The sequence below is a fragment of the Sinocyclocheilus anshuiensis genome, unplaced genomic scaffold (genome assembly GCF_001515605.1).
Source record: "Sinocyclocheilus anshuiensis isolate Anshui unplaced genomic scaffold, SAMN03320099.WGS_v1.1 scaffold640, whole genome shotgun sequence".
Taxonomy (NCBI): Eukaryota; Metazoa; Chordata; class Actinopteri; order Cypriniformes; family Cyprinidae; genus Sinocyclocheilus; species Sinocyclocheilus anshuiensis.
In genome coordinates, this window is record NW_015554127.1 from 615,864 (window position 1) to 629,195 (window position 13,332).

Consider the following 13,332-nt stretch of genomic DNA (forward strand, 5'->3'; position numbering starts at 1 on the left):
CTAATATGATCCAGCGGGCCGTACTAAAAGACACTGCCAGTGTCCGCCAGTTGCCCATCACTGAATTATATATACTGTGTGTGTGTGTGTGTGTGTGTGTGTGTGTGTACTGTGTATGTGTGTGTTTAGATCAGTTTGTTTATTTTTGATTCTCTGATTGGTGGAGCTTCTCTGCAGAATCATGGGTAATGTAGTTTTTCATTAGGGAATTCACATTTCAACATAATTATTAAAAATGAACTTGAAATAATGTAGGCTGATGGCTTCAACAAAAGCATATACTATTGATTAACAACCTTGTAGCTCACAGTAGGTCTGTGTTTAATGGTTTAAAAGTTACTGTTAAAAATCAGTTCCGCAGTGGAGAAAATTAATGGGATTTTTACTTCTGGAACCTGATTGTTGCACTCAATTAAAGCAACAGTGCCTGACTGAAATGCATATTAGTTTTGCTTTAATATGCACGTATGCTTCCACAGATCAAAGGATACATATATCGCCTATCTGCCTCTTGCTCATGTGCTGGAAATGACGGCTGAGATCTCATGTGTGACGTACGGCTGCAGGATCGGCTATTCCTCACCACAAACACTGTCTGATCAGGTACTGCACCTCAATTTATTACTGGATCAGATAAATATAGTCACACATTTACACAGATTTGTGAGGTTTTTACACAATGGAATGATATTAATCTCCATTGATGAATGGTTTGTTTTTGCTTTGTAGTCAACCAAAATTAAGAGGGGAAGTAAAGGTGACTGCACCATGCTGAAACCTTCTCTAATGGCTGCCGTACCTGTAAGTCAGACTCCTCGAAACATTTTCATCTTGTTTCATTCACATCAGTCATGTTAAAATCTCACACCCCTGTTGTCAGGAAATAATGGACCGGATCAATAAGAACGTCATGAGTAAAGTGCAGGAGATGAACTGCGTGCAGAGAACCCTGTTCAAACTGGCCTACGACTACAAGCTCAAGCAGATCAAGAAGGGTTATGATGCGCCCCTGTGCAATATGTAAGATAAGATTAAAACAGGCCTTCAGTTAATCACATTTGCTCTTGCTAATGACTCTGGAGTTTTAATCGCCTTTGTTCCCTCATGTGTTCAGTTTGTTTAAGAAAGTCAGAGCCCTGCTGGGTGGAAACGTGCGGATGATGCTGTCCGGAGGAGCCCCTCTGTCTCCCGCCACTCAGCGCTCCATGAACATCTGCTTCCTTTTATTACATCTGCTTTTGTCTTCTATGGAAGAAAAAGTATCCGCATACAGATTTGAAACGACGTGAGGTTGAGTAAGAAGTGTCGTTTTCGGAGGAACTATTCCTTTAACTTGAAAAAAATTCAAACAGTTACAGCTGCCGTGATTCTCCTAATACTTCAGGTGGCTATAAGAAGCATGACAAGCCCCATCCACGTGGTGAGATCCTCATCGGAGGTCCTAATGTGACCATGGGCTACTACAGGAGTGAAGGCTGTATCAATGAGGACTTCTTTGTGGATGAGAACGGCCAGCAGTGGTTCTGCACTGGTGATATTGGAGAGATGCACCCTGACGGCTGTCTTCAGATTGTCGGTATGTTTACATTCAGCATCATAATGAAGTCTTGTTACTTGTTTTAGTTAAAATCATACATTTATGATAACTGTCTGTCTGTATTATTCACATCTGTTTATTATATGTATGTAATGCCTAGATCGCAAGAAGGACCTTGTGAAACTTCAAGCTGGGGAGTACGTCTCTTTAGGCAAAGTTGAGTCAGCTCTGAAGAACTGCTCTCTCATTGACAACATCTGCGCTTATGCAAACAGGTTCGTGTGCTCGGCTTTGTCTGACACATATGGGATGTTACTGACCCTAACAAAGAGTCCTCTCTTTAGAACAGCAGACGTACTGTATACAGACCTCTTTTCTCTCTCTCTGTGCCCACCAGTGACCAGAACTACGTTATCAGCTTCATTGTTCCTAATCAGAAGAAGCTGACAGCTCTTGCCAGTCAGAAGGGCATTGAAGGCACGTGGGAAGAGATTTGCAACCAGCCGATTATGGAAAGGGAAGTTCTGAGAGAAATTAAAGAAGTTGCAACTTCAAGTGAGTATAACTTACAGTATTTATAGCAGCAAGGTATGTTGGTGAAAAAGTGCAGACACTGTATCAAGAAATTCACTGATCTAATTAAGACAAGACCCCTGAAGGCCTGCTTAACAAAACGGTTGAATTTTTGGCAAGAAAAACATGCACAAAAATGATTATTTTTTTCATTCAGAGGCTATTCTATTTTTATTTTTATATTATTAAAAAACTTGATTCAGAGACCATGATACAAAATGTATGATACATCATGATTTTTTTTGTTTGTTTTTTTTTTTTGTTTAGTCATCAGACCTTGTGCACACTTGACATTGACTTCACTCAACTTCAGCATACACTACTATATAAAAGTTTGGGTTCAGAAAGATTTATTTTTTTTTTTTAGGAAATTAATACTTTTATTCAGTAAGGACCATTAAAATTATCATAAGTAACAGTAAAGACATTTATAATGTTAAAAATAGTATTATTTTATTATCATTGAGATTATAGTATTACTATAGTTTTTATTAATATTTTGTATTATGTATTTATTTATTTTAATTTCTGTTTTATTTAGTGCAGTCAAACGATTAATCGCAATTAATCGCATCCAAAATAAAAGTTTTTGTTTACATAATATATATGTGTGTGTGTGTGTTTATTATGTATATATAAATACACACACATGCATGTATATATTTAAGAAAAATTTTATGTTTATATATTAAATATATTTATATATATAATATAAATTATATGAATATAAAATGTATACATATAAATGCATGTAAATATTTTCAAAATATACTGTATGTGTGTGTATTTATATTTACATAATAAATACACATATATATTATGTAAACAAAAACTTTTATTTTGGATGCAATTAATCGCGATTAATCATTTGACAGCACTAGTTTTATTTAAGCAATTCCATTTTTTTTATTTTTTTTTTTATTCATGCATCAGTTATTTTAGTACACCAATTTAAACTAAACTAAAATTAGAAATGTTGCCTGGGCAAATAGCTGAAATAAAATATATCTTTTTTTTATATTAAAAATATTAAGCAGCACAACTGTTTTCAACCTTGTTAAAAACAAATGCTTCCTGAGCAGCAAATCAGCATATTAGAATGATTTCTGAAGGATCACGTGACACTGAAGACTGGAGTAATGATGTTGAAAATTCAGCTGTGCATCATACAAATAAGTTACATTTTATATTCTATTTAAATAGAAAACTGTTCGTTTTACATTGTAATATTTCACAGTATTACAGTTTTACTGTATTTTTGATCAAATACATGCAGCCTTGGTGAACATAAGAGACTTTGTGGACTCAAAGCATGTCTTCTAATCGCCTTCCCATCATTCTAGTTAAACTCCAGCGCTTTGAAATACCAGTTATGATCCATCTGAGTCCGGAGCCTTGGACCCCTGAAACGGGCCTGGTGACGGACGCATTCAAACTGAAGAGGAAGGAACTGAAGAACCACTATCTCAACGACATCGAAAGAATGTATGGCCACAAGTAGGACCTCTATCACAGCCAAAGACATCTTCATCAGCTCCTCACCGTGCAACATTACTGTTTATCAATAAATGTTAAATACTTTTTGCCACAAATACTTCACCACTGCCCATTGCTTAGTGATGTGCACAAATTTTCAAAGATGAACAATGTTGATAAGCCGTTGGTCTGTGTATTTTTGTTCCTGAGCTTTGTGGGCTTTTCATTCAGAGCTCTGTAGTCTCTCTGCTGTGAAATAGTTTACAAGTAAGTCGTAGCTGATTAGCTTGAGAACTGTTGGGTAAAGGACAATATGTATCTTATCCAACATTAAGTATCCACTCATTTCTAATGTTAGTATACAAAAGGAGTCTCTTGTAAAAAGGATTTCTTCCATACAACAGCGATACACTGCCATCACATTGTGCTTTCTTTTTTTGAACATGTGTGAACGCTTCTTTGTAAAATTGTTCACTTGTTTGGTTTAATAGAATTTGAAAACACAAAAACTGCTAGCTGAGGCGACGTCATTGCACTGCAGAACTCCGCCTCCTTGTAGAGATGAGTAATATACAGTGACGTTTCTGTGCCTTCTGATTGGTTACTATTTATACGTCGATTCCCTATTGGCTGAAAATTAGAATTCAATTCCCTTGCTTCATTCATGTTCGTGCCTTTATAACGGTTACAAACCATGTTCTTTAATTTACTTGAGATTTGTTTTTTTTTTGGTTGTGGAAATTTGTCACCGAATTACAATGTTTTGAGTACTAATTGACATCATATAGTAGTAAATATGTGTTCATGGATTGACTCAAGACAGGTTGAGATGACTAGCAAGTGGTTTATTGCTCATTTGTCCTGTTTGTTTGACTGAACTTAAATGAAGGGAACATTTTTAGATAGTTTTTCCCTCTTAACCAAGAGGTGAATTTTATAGTTCATCTGTATCATCTTTTCACGTCTGATTTTTCTCAAACCACTCATTTTACTGTTGTGTCCGATTGTCACAAGCTCTCTTGTCTTTCACAAATTCCACTTCTGCAGGCTTTTAGTATATTTGGTAATATGTCCTCAATATTTAATATATAAAGCTGAAAAGTAAAAAAAGACACTCTTTGGAAATTCAAACCCAGAATATGAATATTAAGGTTGGGGAACCCTTGTTCGTGTAGTATTCTGTATTTTAATTTATTTGGTGAAAACTGTACCTTTTTTATTTTAACCCGTGTTTAATTGTTTTCGTTTTTAAAGTGTGAACTGTACAGGCACTGTAATTTGTTCGCTTTTGGGTTTATTCTAGAAAGTGTATTTTATTTATAATTATTTTGTCATTTGCGCTATTCTTTTTGTCAGGGATTTTTAGCCATTGTAAAACAAACAGCCATTAAGCCATCAAATTCAGCAGTTATTTCCCCCACAACCCTCAGGTTTCCGATCACCACAATCAAGACTATACAGCAGTCAAGTGTTTGCATTGAGAAATTGTGAATTTGCTTGTAGAATGTTCTATGATGCTTATTTATTTTTTATTGTGGTTCACTGTATGTAATATTTGCTGAGAACAAGTAAAATCGTTTTCTACTCAAATTGTGTGGTAGTCCACATTAGAAACAGTTCGATTGTGAATGTTTTTTTTTTTTATTATTTATTTACAGAACATACTTAAATTGCAATGAGTTTACAAAAAGGAAAACAAAATCTATACAAAAGGTTTGTAGCTACAATTCAGTTAGCCCAGTCTTGAAAGCGAAAACAGTCGCTTGCAATCTTCCATACGGGCTGGTCGCTGTTAGGAGAGGCTTGGGCAGTTAATAAGAAATTCTGGTTGAAGTATCTCTGTTTGTTTCCGTCAAATTTCACTGAGCCAGCTGTAACCACCAACAAAGTCGTTTGGCCTTGAGTTGCTTGTTCTGTTAAAAAAATGCATTTGATTAAACAATAGGAAAATATATTATTATTATTATTAATTAAAACATGATGAGCATACCATGCACAGGCTGGCAGTCAAGAGTTTGCACTTGAAACTCACTGGAAGGAAGACTCTCAAAGAACTCGCTGAGAGCATCATGACCTGTGAAAGCATTTCCATTCCACACTAGTGTTGCTTTGTCCAGATACAGCCTCGTCAAATTCTGAAAGCATCATTATTATTATTAAGTCTTTGAATGCACAGATCAGCAAACATGCTATTAGAAGTGAAAACTCCAAACATGAGATGAGCGTACCCTTCTTCTCTTATCCATACAGTCATAATAGATATTGACGAATTCATCCGAGTATCTGCATGACTGATCAACTAGAGTCCTGAAGTCCTGATCAGTACCGAATAGAATTGATGAGCACAGTTATGAAACATATTTGCATAAGCATTTAGATGAATGTTGACCTCAGTGAACACTCACCACCGTTGATGCCATGCTACTGAACGTGCACTTCGCCGATGTTCAGCCGTTTTGAGAAATTGATATCCAAACTACTAATAATAAAACATAAAGAAAGATCAGAGCGATTTAAAATGTAGGCACACGCCAGATGGAAAAAAAGCTGCGCATCGTAAAATTACGGTATGTAAGAAAATCACCTGTAATCGTAGTTTATGCCCACTTGGAAAAAGATGGTATTGCGTGTAAAAATATCAGAAGTATGATCTCTCACTCTTTTGAAAAAACAAATCCAACCTGGAGAAAAAAATGTGTGTGTCCACGGTTATTGTTCCGCCGGAAAACTACACCCTCATTCTAAGTTCCCAGCTGCAGGAGGAATAAAATACACAATATGACAAAAGGCAAAGTAACGTGCATAAATAAGTCAAATAAATACTTAAAGTGCACAAACAAAATGGCCAGTGTGCTTACTTTCGTTTTCTCCTTGTTGTTATTGGTTTGGATTTTCTAGTTTGCATTTATGCATATGTAAATTAGTAAAATCGTAACACGATTAATTAATAAATTTTAAAAAAAACTGTTTTATCATATATCTTTCGATCATTTTTGAAACCAAAGTACATTTTACCACAACAGTAAGGTGAAAATGTTTTACAATGTTTTCATAGCTTTCTCACAATCACTCTTTGTATTTGATACCAAAATGTAATACAAAGCCACAATAAATGTATTGTAGTTTCAGGGTAATCATTAAAAAAAAAACATATTATTTTATACATAAATCTACATATAAAACATTTATAGAATCTAGAGTTTCTAAATATAAAGAATGTGGTGCTACATTGGCTTTATTTATTTATTTTTTTTATTCGTACGGCTATTATATAACTTACAAACTAGCCAAATGAATGACTCAATCAGCTTTATTACAACTTTAGGTACGTTTGTTAGTTATTGTATATTTCTTTTAATCAGGCACCATTCTGCGGCACCTACGTAAGTTGTTTTATCCAATTAAATTGCAGCTTAAATTTTTGGGGAGAAAAAAAGAAACATGATCATCGGCTCAGAGTGGTTTTAGGAAGAATTAAGAGATCTACAATGGACGCTCTGATATTATTTGAAAATTATGTTAAAAAAGCTCTAATAATGAAAGAATTTCTTGTTGCTGTTTTCTTTGACATTGAAAAGGCATATGACACTTTATGGAGGGAGGGACTGTTAATTAAGTTAAATAAAATCGGAATAGGGGGGAGAATGTATAATTGGATATTAGATTTTTTGTTTGAGCGTACATTCCTTAACCCAGCATTTTTTAGAGTGTAGTAATAAGAATCATCGTACACGCACAATTTTAAATGATTGTTGGCAATATAAAAAGAATGGAGGGACTAGTTTTGGTTGGAAGTATGAACAGTGGGTCAAGGATTGTGGTCTGGAGAATGAAGAAAATTGTCCCAACATGCCATTAAATGGGGTATCAGTATGGAATATTCCTGAACCCATTGTTGAAATTAGATTGTTGGAGGCCCGGGAAAAAGCAGAAGAAAGATATACTAATAGTTATGAAATCAATGTTTTTATGAGAGAAAATTTTTATTCTTTTATACAGATCTATACAGATGGATCTAAAGACCCAATCAAACAAAAATCAGATTCTTCATCAGCTCTTAAAAGTATATTGTCGACAAAAACTGACAGAGAAGACCTGCTAGTAGAAATGTACACATTACTGTACAGACTGAAAATAGAAGGTATAATCGTATACGTTTGTTGGGTACCGGCACATATCGGGAATAGAAGGAAATGAAACAGTGGATAAATTAGCAAAAGAAGCTTTAAAGAAAAACTTGGTGGATGTTAAGCTACCTCTGGGAAGGAATGAGATAAAATCAGTAATTAATAGGGAAATAATAAGAATATGGCAACAAAGATGGGAAAATAGCAGCACAGGTAGGTGGTATTATAATATTGTAAAATCAGTAGGGGAAAAAATAACAGTTTTATGGAAGACACAGAAAGGAAGAAGTAATGATTTCTAGATTAAGGATGGGTCACACAGGACTAAATCCAACACTTGCATTAATGGGGAAGCATGAAAATGGTATGTCTGATGAATGTGATGTTTTTGAAACAGTAGAGCATGTGCTCTTTAAATGTCGTAAATATGAAGATCAGCGTAACCGTATTTTAGGCATATTAAAGGAACTGACCAGTGAGTGTCGTGCACCTTCTGGGAAAGGGTTTGAGTGATAGTCAGATGTTTAAGGTGGTTTTAACATTTTTAGAGCTCACAGGATTAGACCACAGGATTTAGTGTTTGAGGATGAGGATCATGATGCTTCTGCCCATCTCGGAGGTTGAGGAGCACAGTGTGGAAGCTGGAGGAGCTGAACACACAGCTTGGGCTCTGATCTTCTGGGGTGGGTGGTGCATTACAAATTTTAATTTTTATTCTTTTTTTTTTTTTTCCCTGCAGTACAGCTTCATCACCCATGTGCGCAAGATATACAGTAGGTGGCGGTAATACTCCTAAGGAGTGAACGGCCATTGAACAAAAAGAAGAAGAAGAAGAAGAAATTGCAGCTATTAATGGAAAGGATGGTTACAGACCGTTTGACATATTTATTGGAAAAGAGAGGAATATTAACTAAATATCAAAGTGGTTTTAGAAAAGGAAGAGGAACAATGGACCCTGTTGTATGTTTGGAAAATGAAATTAGAAAAGCTCAGGTAAATAAAGAATCAGTAATTGCAGTATTTTTCGATGTTGAGAAAGCATATGATATGATGTGGAGGGAGGGACTTTTGATAAAACTGAAAATGATGAATATAGATGGAAGAATTTACAATTGGATTAAAGATTTTATGGCGTACAGAAGTATACAGGTGAGAATTGGAAATGAATTGTCAAACAGATGTGAGATAGAAAATGGAACTCCACAAGGGAGTGTTATAAGTCCATTAATTTTTTCCATAATGATTAATGATGTATTTAATCAAGTACAGCAAGATGTAGGTCGATCTCTTTTCGCTGATGATGGAGCTCTATGGAAAAGGGGAAGGAATATTTTGTATATTAATGGAATGATGCAAGAAGCAATTAGAAAGGTAGAAGAATGGGCATGTGAAAGAAGAAGAAGAAGAAGAAATTGCAGCTTGTCTGTGTTTGGGGCGGGGCCATTTAGATTGTCATACTGGTGCTCCCCAAACTCTGAGATGGAGGGAAGAGTATCAAATGTAGAAATCTGTAATTTAGCTTATACTGGAAAGTTTGAAGAACTTAAAAAATGCGTGTTGTCTGACAGCTCACTAGCGACCAAAACAGACCAGGTAAGGTTAAGTGGGAAGTGTCGGTGCGCATGCACAGCGGTTAGCATGATGCTATATTGAAGTCTATCCATTTATTCAGAGATAGCTGTCTGTCACGAGTTTAAAGTGCTCTGAACGCTTCCGTTTCTTACAGGACAGCAGGTCTGCTCTGCACTGGGCTTGTTCAGCTGGACATGTGGCTATCGTGCAGTTTCTGTTGGATCTTGGAGTCGAAGTGGATCTCAAAGATGATGTGAGTCAGCATTGTGTCATGCTTCAGTCCAGAGCCTCACACTGCATCAGTTAATGTTATTGCATTTCAAAAGAAACTTTGCTCTCAGCGTTATTGCTGATCTCCAATTGATTTAGAAGTCGAGTTATTACATGACATCAATTTTGTGTGTGTTTACATGTCCAGATAGTAGCAATATTGATACTTTGTCATTCACTGCATATCCTCTTGGTGGAGTTCTTTACCCTTTTATATCATTCCAGGCATGTTGGACTCCTCTTCATATAGCAGCATCTGCTGGGAGAGAAGAAATTGTGAGATCCTTAATATCCAAAGGAGCTCAGTTGAACGCTGTGAACCAGAATGGTTGCACCCCACTGCACTACGCAGCATCAAAAAACCTATATGAGGTAGCTTCAGCGTTTCCAGCTTCTTCTTTTTTTTAAATCAGAGAGTTATATTACATGAAAAAAAAATTCTGAACATAGTAGTGGTGCAACGGATCAAAAAACTCACGGTTCGGATCATATTACTGATTTTGAGTCATGGATCGGATCATTTTTCAGATCCGCAAAAAAAAAAACAAAAATGAGTGAAAGCTTACTTTAAGTACTTCTATACCACAGCAAAAACTACTCGCTTAACTAATAAAGTTAGTAATAAAACAAGAACAATTACACAAATTGCAAGCATAGATGAATACAACAAAACACAGTTACAAATAAAGTCAGTAACAGTAGCATTCAGGTGCAGAAATGTAATAAGTGTAAAATAACACAATAGTGCTCACTGCACAAGTTAAATACAGATTAATCTTTGTTTTTATATTAATATATAGGGTTGAAACTATTAGTCGAGAGCACCTACATTAGTCAACACCGTTCATTCAACACATTATTGCAGGCCCTTACGTTAGATCATATGAGATCAAATGACTATTCGACAATTTATTTATTTTTTAAATTTTTAAATTTATTGACTAATCTTTGGTTGGGGTAAAAATAAGTTTGCTATATGCAGTGTTGGGAAGGTTACTTTGGAAACGTAATAGGTTACAGATTACAAGTTACCCTATTTAAAATGTAATAAGTAGTGTAACTAATTCAGTTACTTTATTAATGTAACTGATTACATTTGATTAAGTTTTGATTACTTTTCTAAATTTCTAACGAATGTTTTTAATTGTTAATCATTTTCAAACATTTAAACCAGGCAGGGTTAACCTTACAGTAGTACTCAATACTGATTACTATCAGTTTTTCAAGATCCTTCATCACTTGAAATAAGATTATAATCATTTAATTTTAAAGCACAGCCACTAGAAAATCAGACTTCAGCACCTCTTTTAACTTTGAGATTTATCTGAGGTAAATACAGATTTAAAATCATAAGAAATGGTTTAATAGCTATGATACTGTTTTTGAAATCAAATCTTTACATTGCTATGACAGGAAACACTGGTATTTAACAATGCCTTGAAAAAAAAATGATAATCTTAAAAATAAAGCATACATAAACCCAAATAGGAATAAAACAGTTATCGAATAAGCATGTGTCCTATTCTTAAACTCCAATCCAGGGAACAATCCAACCCTCTCCATTGACTTTGTATCGCGGGAAGCTGCCTCCTTGTCATTTCTGACTTATAACAAAAAACAGAACAATGCCTAAAAGCTGCTGTGTGACAAAGTGTACAGCAAACAAGCTAAAAACCCAGAACTACATTTTTATAAGCTGTCGACCCCCAAAAAACGAGCGTATAAGGACACAAGAGTGGAGCGCAACGTGTCATATTACTCAGAACTATGCCCACAGGAGGGGAACGTAATCGGTGACAGATAACATTAATTATTTTTATCCATGTCAAAAGATTATTTCACCACCTATGTGAACCTGAGAGGAGGAGATATATTGAGAAACTAAATTTTATTGGTCTATGTCAGTGCCCCTTTTCCTTATCTTCCTTTTGTTGGAGAAATGATCCAACTGAATGGCCCAACGTGAAATACCCTGACATCTACAACTATTTGATCGAATCACCAGGCATTGATAACAGTATCATTTAATTAGGGTGACCATATTTTAGTTTTCCAAAAAGAGGACAGTGGGTGGGGCGGGACGGGGGGCTGTGGTGTGGTTGGTTGGTGGTTAAAGTAGTGCCCAAAGTAGCGCAATGGCCATATCCCAAATATTAAAACTCAAAATATGTCATTTCCATACCTAAAATACATATTTTACAGTAACTATTATGCATATTGATCATAAACACAGCTAAAAAGCTTCCTACCATTGGCCCTCCTTCACAAAACTTAACAGCACAGTTTTATCATAGGTAGAATGCAAAATTAATTTATGCAACATTTCAAACCTATAACCCACAGGGGAAAATCAACCCGTGGCAACAGTTTAAAAGTAGCCCAATTCCATCGGGAAAAAAAACGTGGACTTCACAATCCTACATCCAACACGAGCTGCAAGAGTCAGATTTGACTGATCAGGGGTTGAGAGGAGAGATGGCTGACAGACCATGCTGGAGGATTTGCTGCTCAACAGATCATGAGCTCATTGACAACTATCTGATCTTCCTTTACACAAAGCGCGTGTGATCACGAAAGTGAAAGTGAACAGCGAGCGCTCATTTAAAAGAGATTTATATACTCCACATATTGATATCGGCTCCCTGATGTGCGAAAATTATATGCAATATTAGAACGTTTGTGGGAACACTGGGCACAAAAATCACAGGAGTGGGCGATAATGGGCAGAAATTCAGCGGGAGCGGGATAAAGAAAACAGTCTCTTAGCAGGGCTCTAATACAAAAACGCACACAATGAATGGCGACTGTAGAAAGCAGAAGCCGAATCCCGTACATTTTGGGCAATTTAGAAATCCCGGCCGGATGCATTTTTTTAGGTCCGAAAAAAGGACATGTCTGGGAAAAAGAAGACGTATTGTCACCCTAATTTAATTTATCTAACAAAGATCAAAACACATAGCTTAGATGGCTTCAATCCGTAACTTATGTAATAATAATCAAAGCACATAGCCTCAGCTTTAAGCAGGGGTGCAGTTGATTACTAAAATGTTGGGACAAGTTAGCTATTAGAAAGCTTATATTAGCTATGTGTGTTAGCAAGCTGTAGCTTGGGCCAATTGGTATTTGTCGTCTTTGGTATTTACTACTTATATGAACTATTTGATAAAATTTTGATATTTACAAGTATTTGTTTTTAATCAAATAATGAATATTTCCTGTTGCCGATTACGTTTCCCTCCAGTGGGCTTAGTTCTCAGAGTAATATGACACGTTGCACTCTACTTTTGTGTCCTTAAACACTCGTTTTATTGGGTCGACAGCTTATAAAAAAGTAGTTCTGGATTTTCTAGCTTGTTTACTGAACAGTCATGGCCAAAAGATTTGGCAGTGACAAATTGTGTTTTGCAAAGTTTGCTGCTTCAGTATTTGTTTATTATTTTTCCACATGTTTCTATGGTATACTGAAAAACAATGATAAGCATATCATAAGTTTTAAAGGTTTTTATTGGCAAAAAATATATAATGAACACTTTACAGTGTTGACCCTTGTTCTTCATAACCTCTGCGGTTCACTCTGGCATGCTGGATATCAGCTTCTGGGCCAAATCCTGACCGATGGCGATCCATTCTTGCCTTATTAGTTCTCGGAGTTGATCATTCAATTTGTGGGCTTCTGCTTGTTCACTCGCCTTTTGAAGACCGACCACGGGTTCTCTATGGGATTGAGATCCGGGGAGTTGCCTGGCCACGGATCCAAAATTTCAATGTAATGATCTT

At 35.8% G+C, this 13,332-nt stretch overlaps 3 protein-coding genes across 5 annotated transcripts in view; 2 read left to right on the forward strand and 1 right to left on the reverse strand.

Annotated features, from left to right (window-relative positions):
* Positions 1-5,176, forward strand: part of LOC107670181 (long-chain-fatty-acid--CoA ligase 4-like) — a 23,374-nt gene extending 18,198 nt beyond the window's left edge. Inside the window, exons 7-14 of the mRNA XM_016462701.1 lie at positions 480-603; positions 730-801; positions 881-1,020; positions 1,115-1,285; positions 1,353-1,576; positions 1,698-1,812; positions 1,935-2,092; positions 3,454-5,176. Of these exons, the coding sequence (XP_016318187.1) occupies positions 480-603; positions 730-801; positions 881-1,020; positions 1,115-1,285; positions 1,353-1,576; positions 1,698-1,812; positions 1,935-2,092; positions 3,454-3,611 (1,162 nt within the window). The 3' untranslated portion in view covers positions 3,612-5,176. The remainder of the gene's footprint in view (positions 1-479; positions 604-729; positions 802-880; positions 1,021-1,114; positions 1,286-1,352; positions 1,577-1,697; positions 1,813-1,934; positions 2,093-3,453) is intronic.
* Positions 4,624-6,347, reverse strand: LOC107670178 (NTF2-related export protein 2-like). Of its 3 annotated transcripts, none has more exons than XM_016462699.1 (5): positions 6,171-6,347; positions 5,992-6,065; positions 5,815-5,901; positions 5,619-5,721; positions 4,624-5,499 (listed from the first exon to the last, which is right to left on the reverse strand). In XM_016462699.1, the coding sequence occupies exons 2-5, from the start codon at positions 6,004-6,006 to the stop codon at positions 5,315-5,317; spliced, it is 390 nt and encodes a 129-aa protein (XP_016318185.1). In that variant the 5' UTR covers positions 6,007-6,065; positions 6,171-6,347; the 3' UTR covers positions 4,624-5,314. The 3 variants fall into 3 exon arrangements, with proteins under 3 accessions (XP_016318185.1, XP_016318184.1, XP_016318183.1); XM_016462698.1 differs by having other exon boundaries at positions 5,577-5,721; positions 5,992-6,062; positions 6,171-6,338; XM_016462697.1 differs by having other exon boundaries at positions 5,577-5,721; positions 6,171-6,338.
* A 2,770-nt stretch (positions 6,348-9,117) lies between these two features.
* Positions 9,118-13,332, forward strand: part of psmd10 (proteasome 26S subunit, non-ATPase 10) — an 8,086-nt gene continuing 3,871 nt past the window's right edge. The window contains exons 1-3 of the mRNA XM_016462696.1: positions 9,118-9,306; positions 9,440-9,538; positions 9,781-9,927. Coding sequence (XP_016318182.1) covers positions 9,193-9,306; positions 9,440-9,538; positions 9,781-9,927 — 360 coding nt within the window. The 5' untranslated portion in view covers positions 9,118-9,192. The remainder of the gene's footprint in view (positions 9,307-9,439; positions 9,539-9,780; positions 9,928-13,332) is intronic.

Coding starts and splice junctions, on each gene's coding strand:
- LOC107670178 (XM_016462698.1), bottom strand. Junction 5,722..5,814: donor GTATGGATAAGAGAAGAAGG/GTACGCTCATCT, acceptor TGATGCTTTCAG/AATTTGACGAGGCTGTATCT. Junction 5,500..5,576: donor TGACTGCCAGCCTGTGCATG/GTATGCTCATCA, acceptor TTTTTTTAACAG/AACAAGCAACTCAAGGCCAA.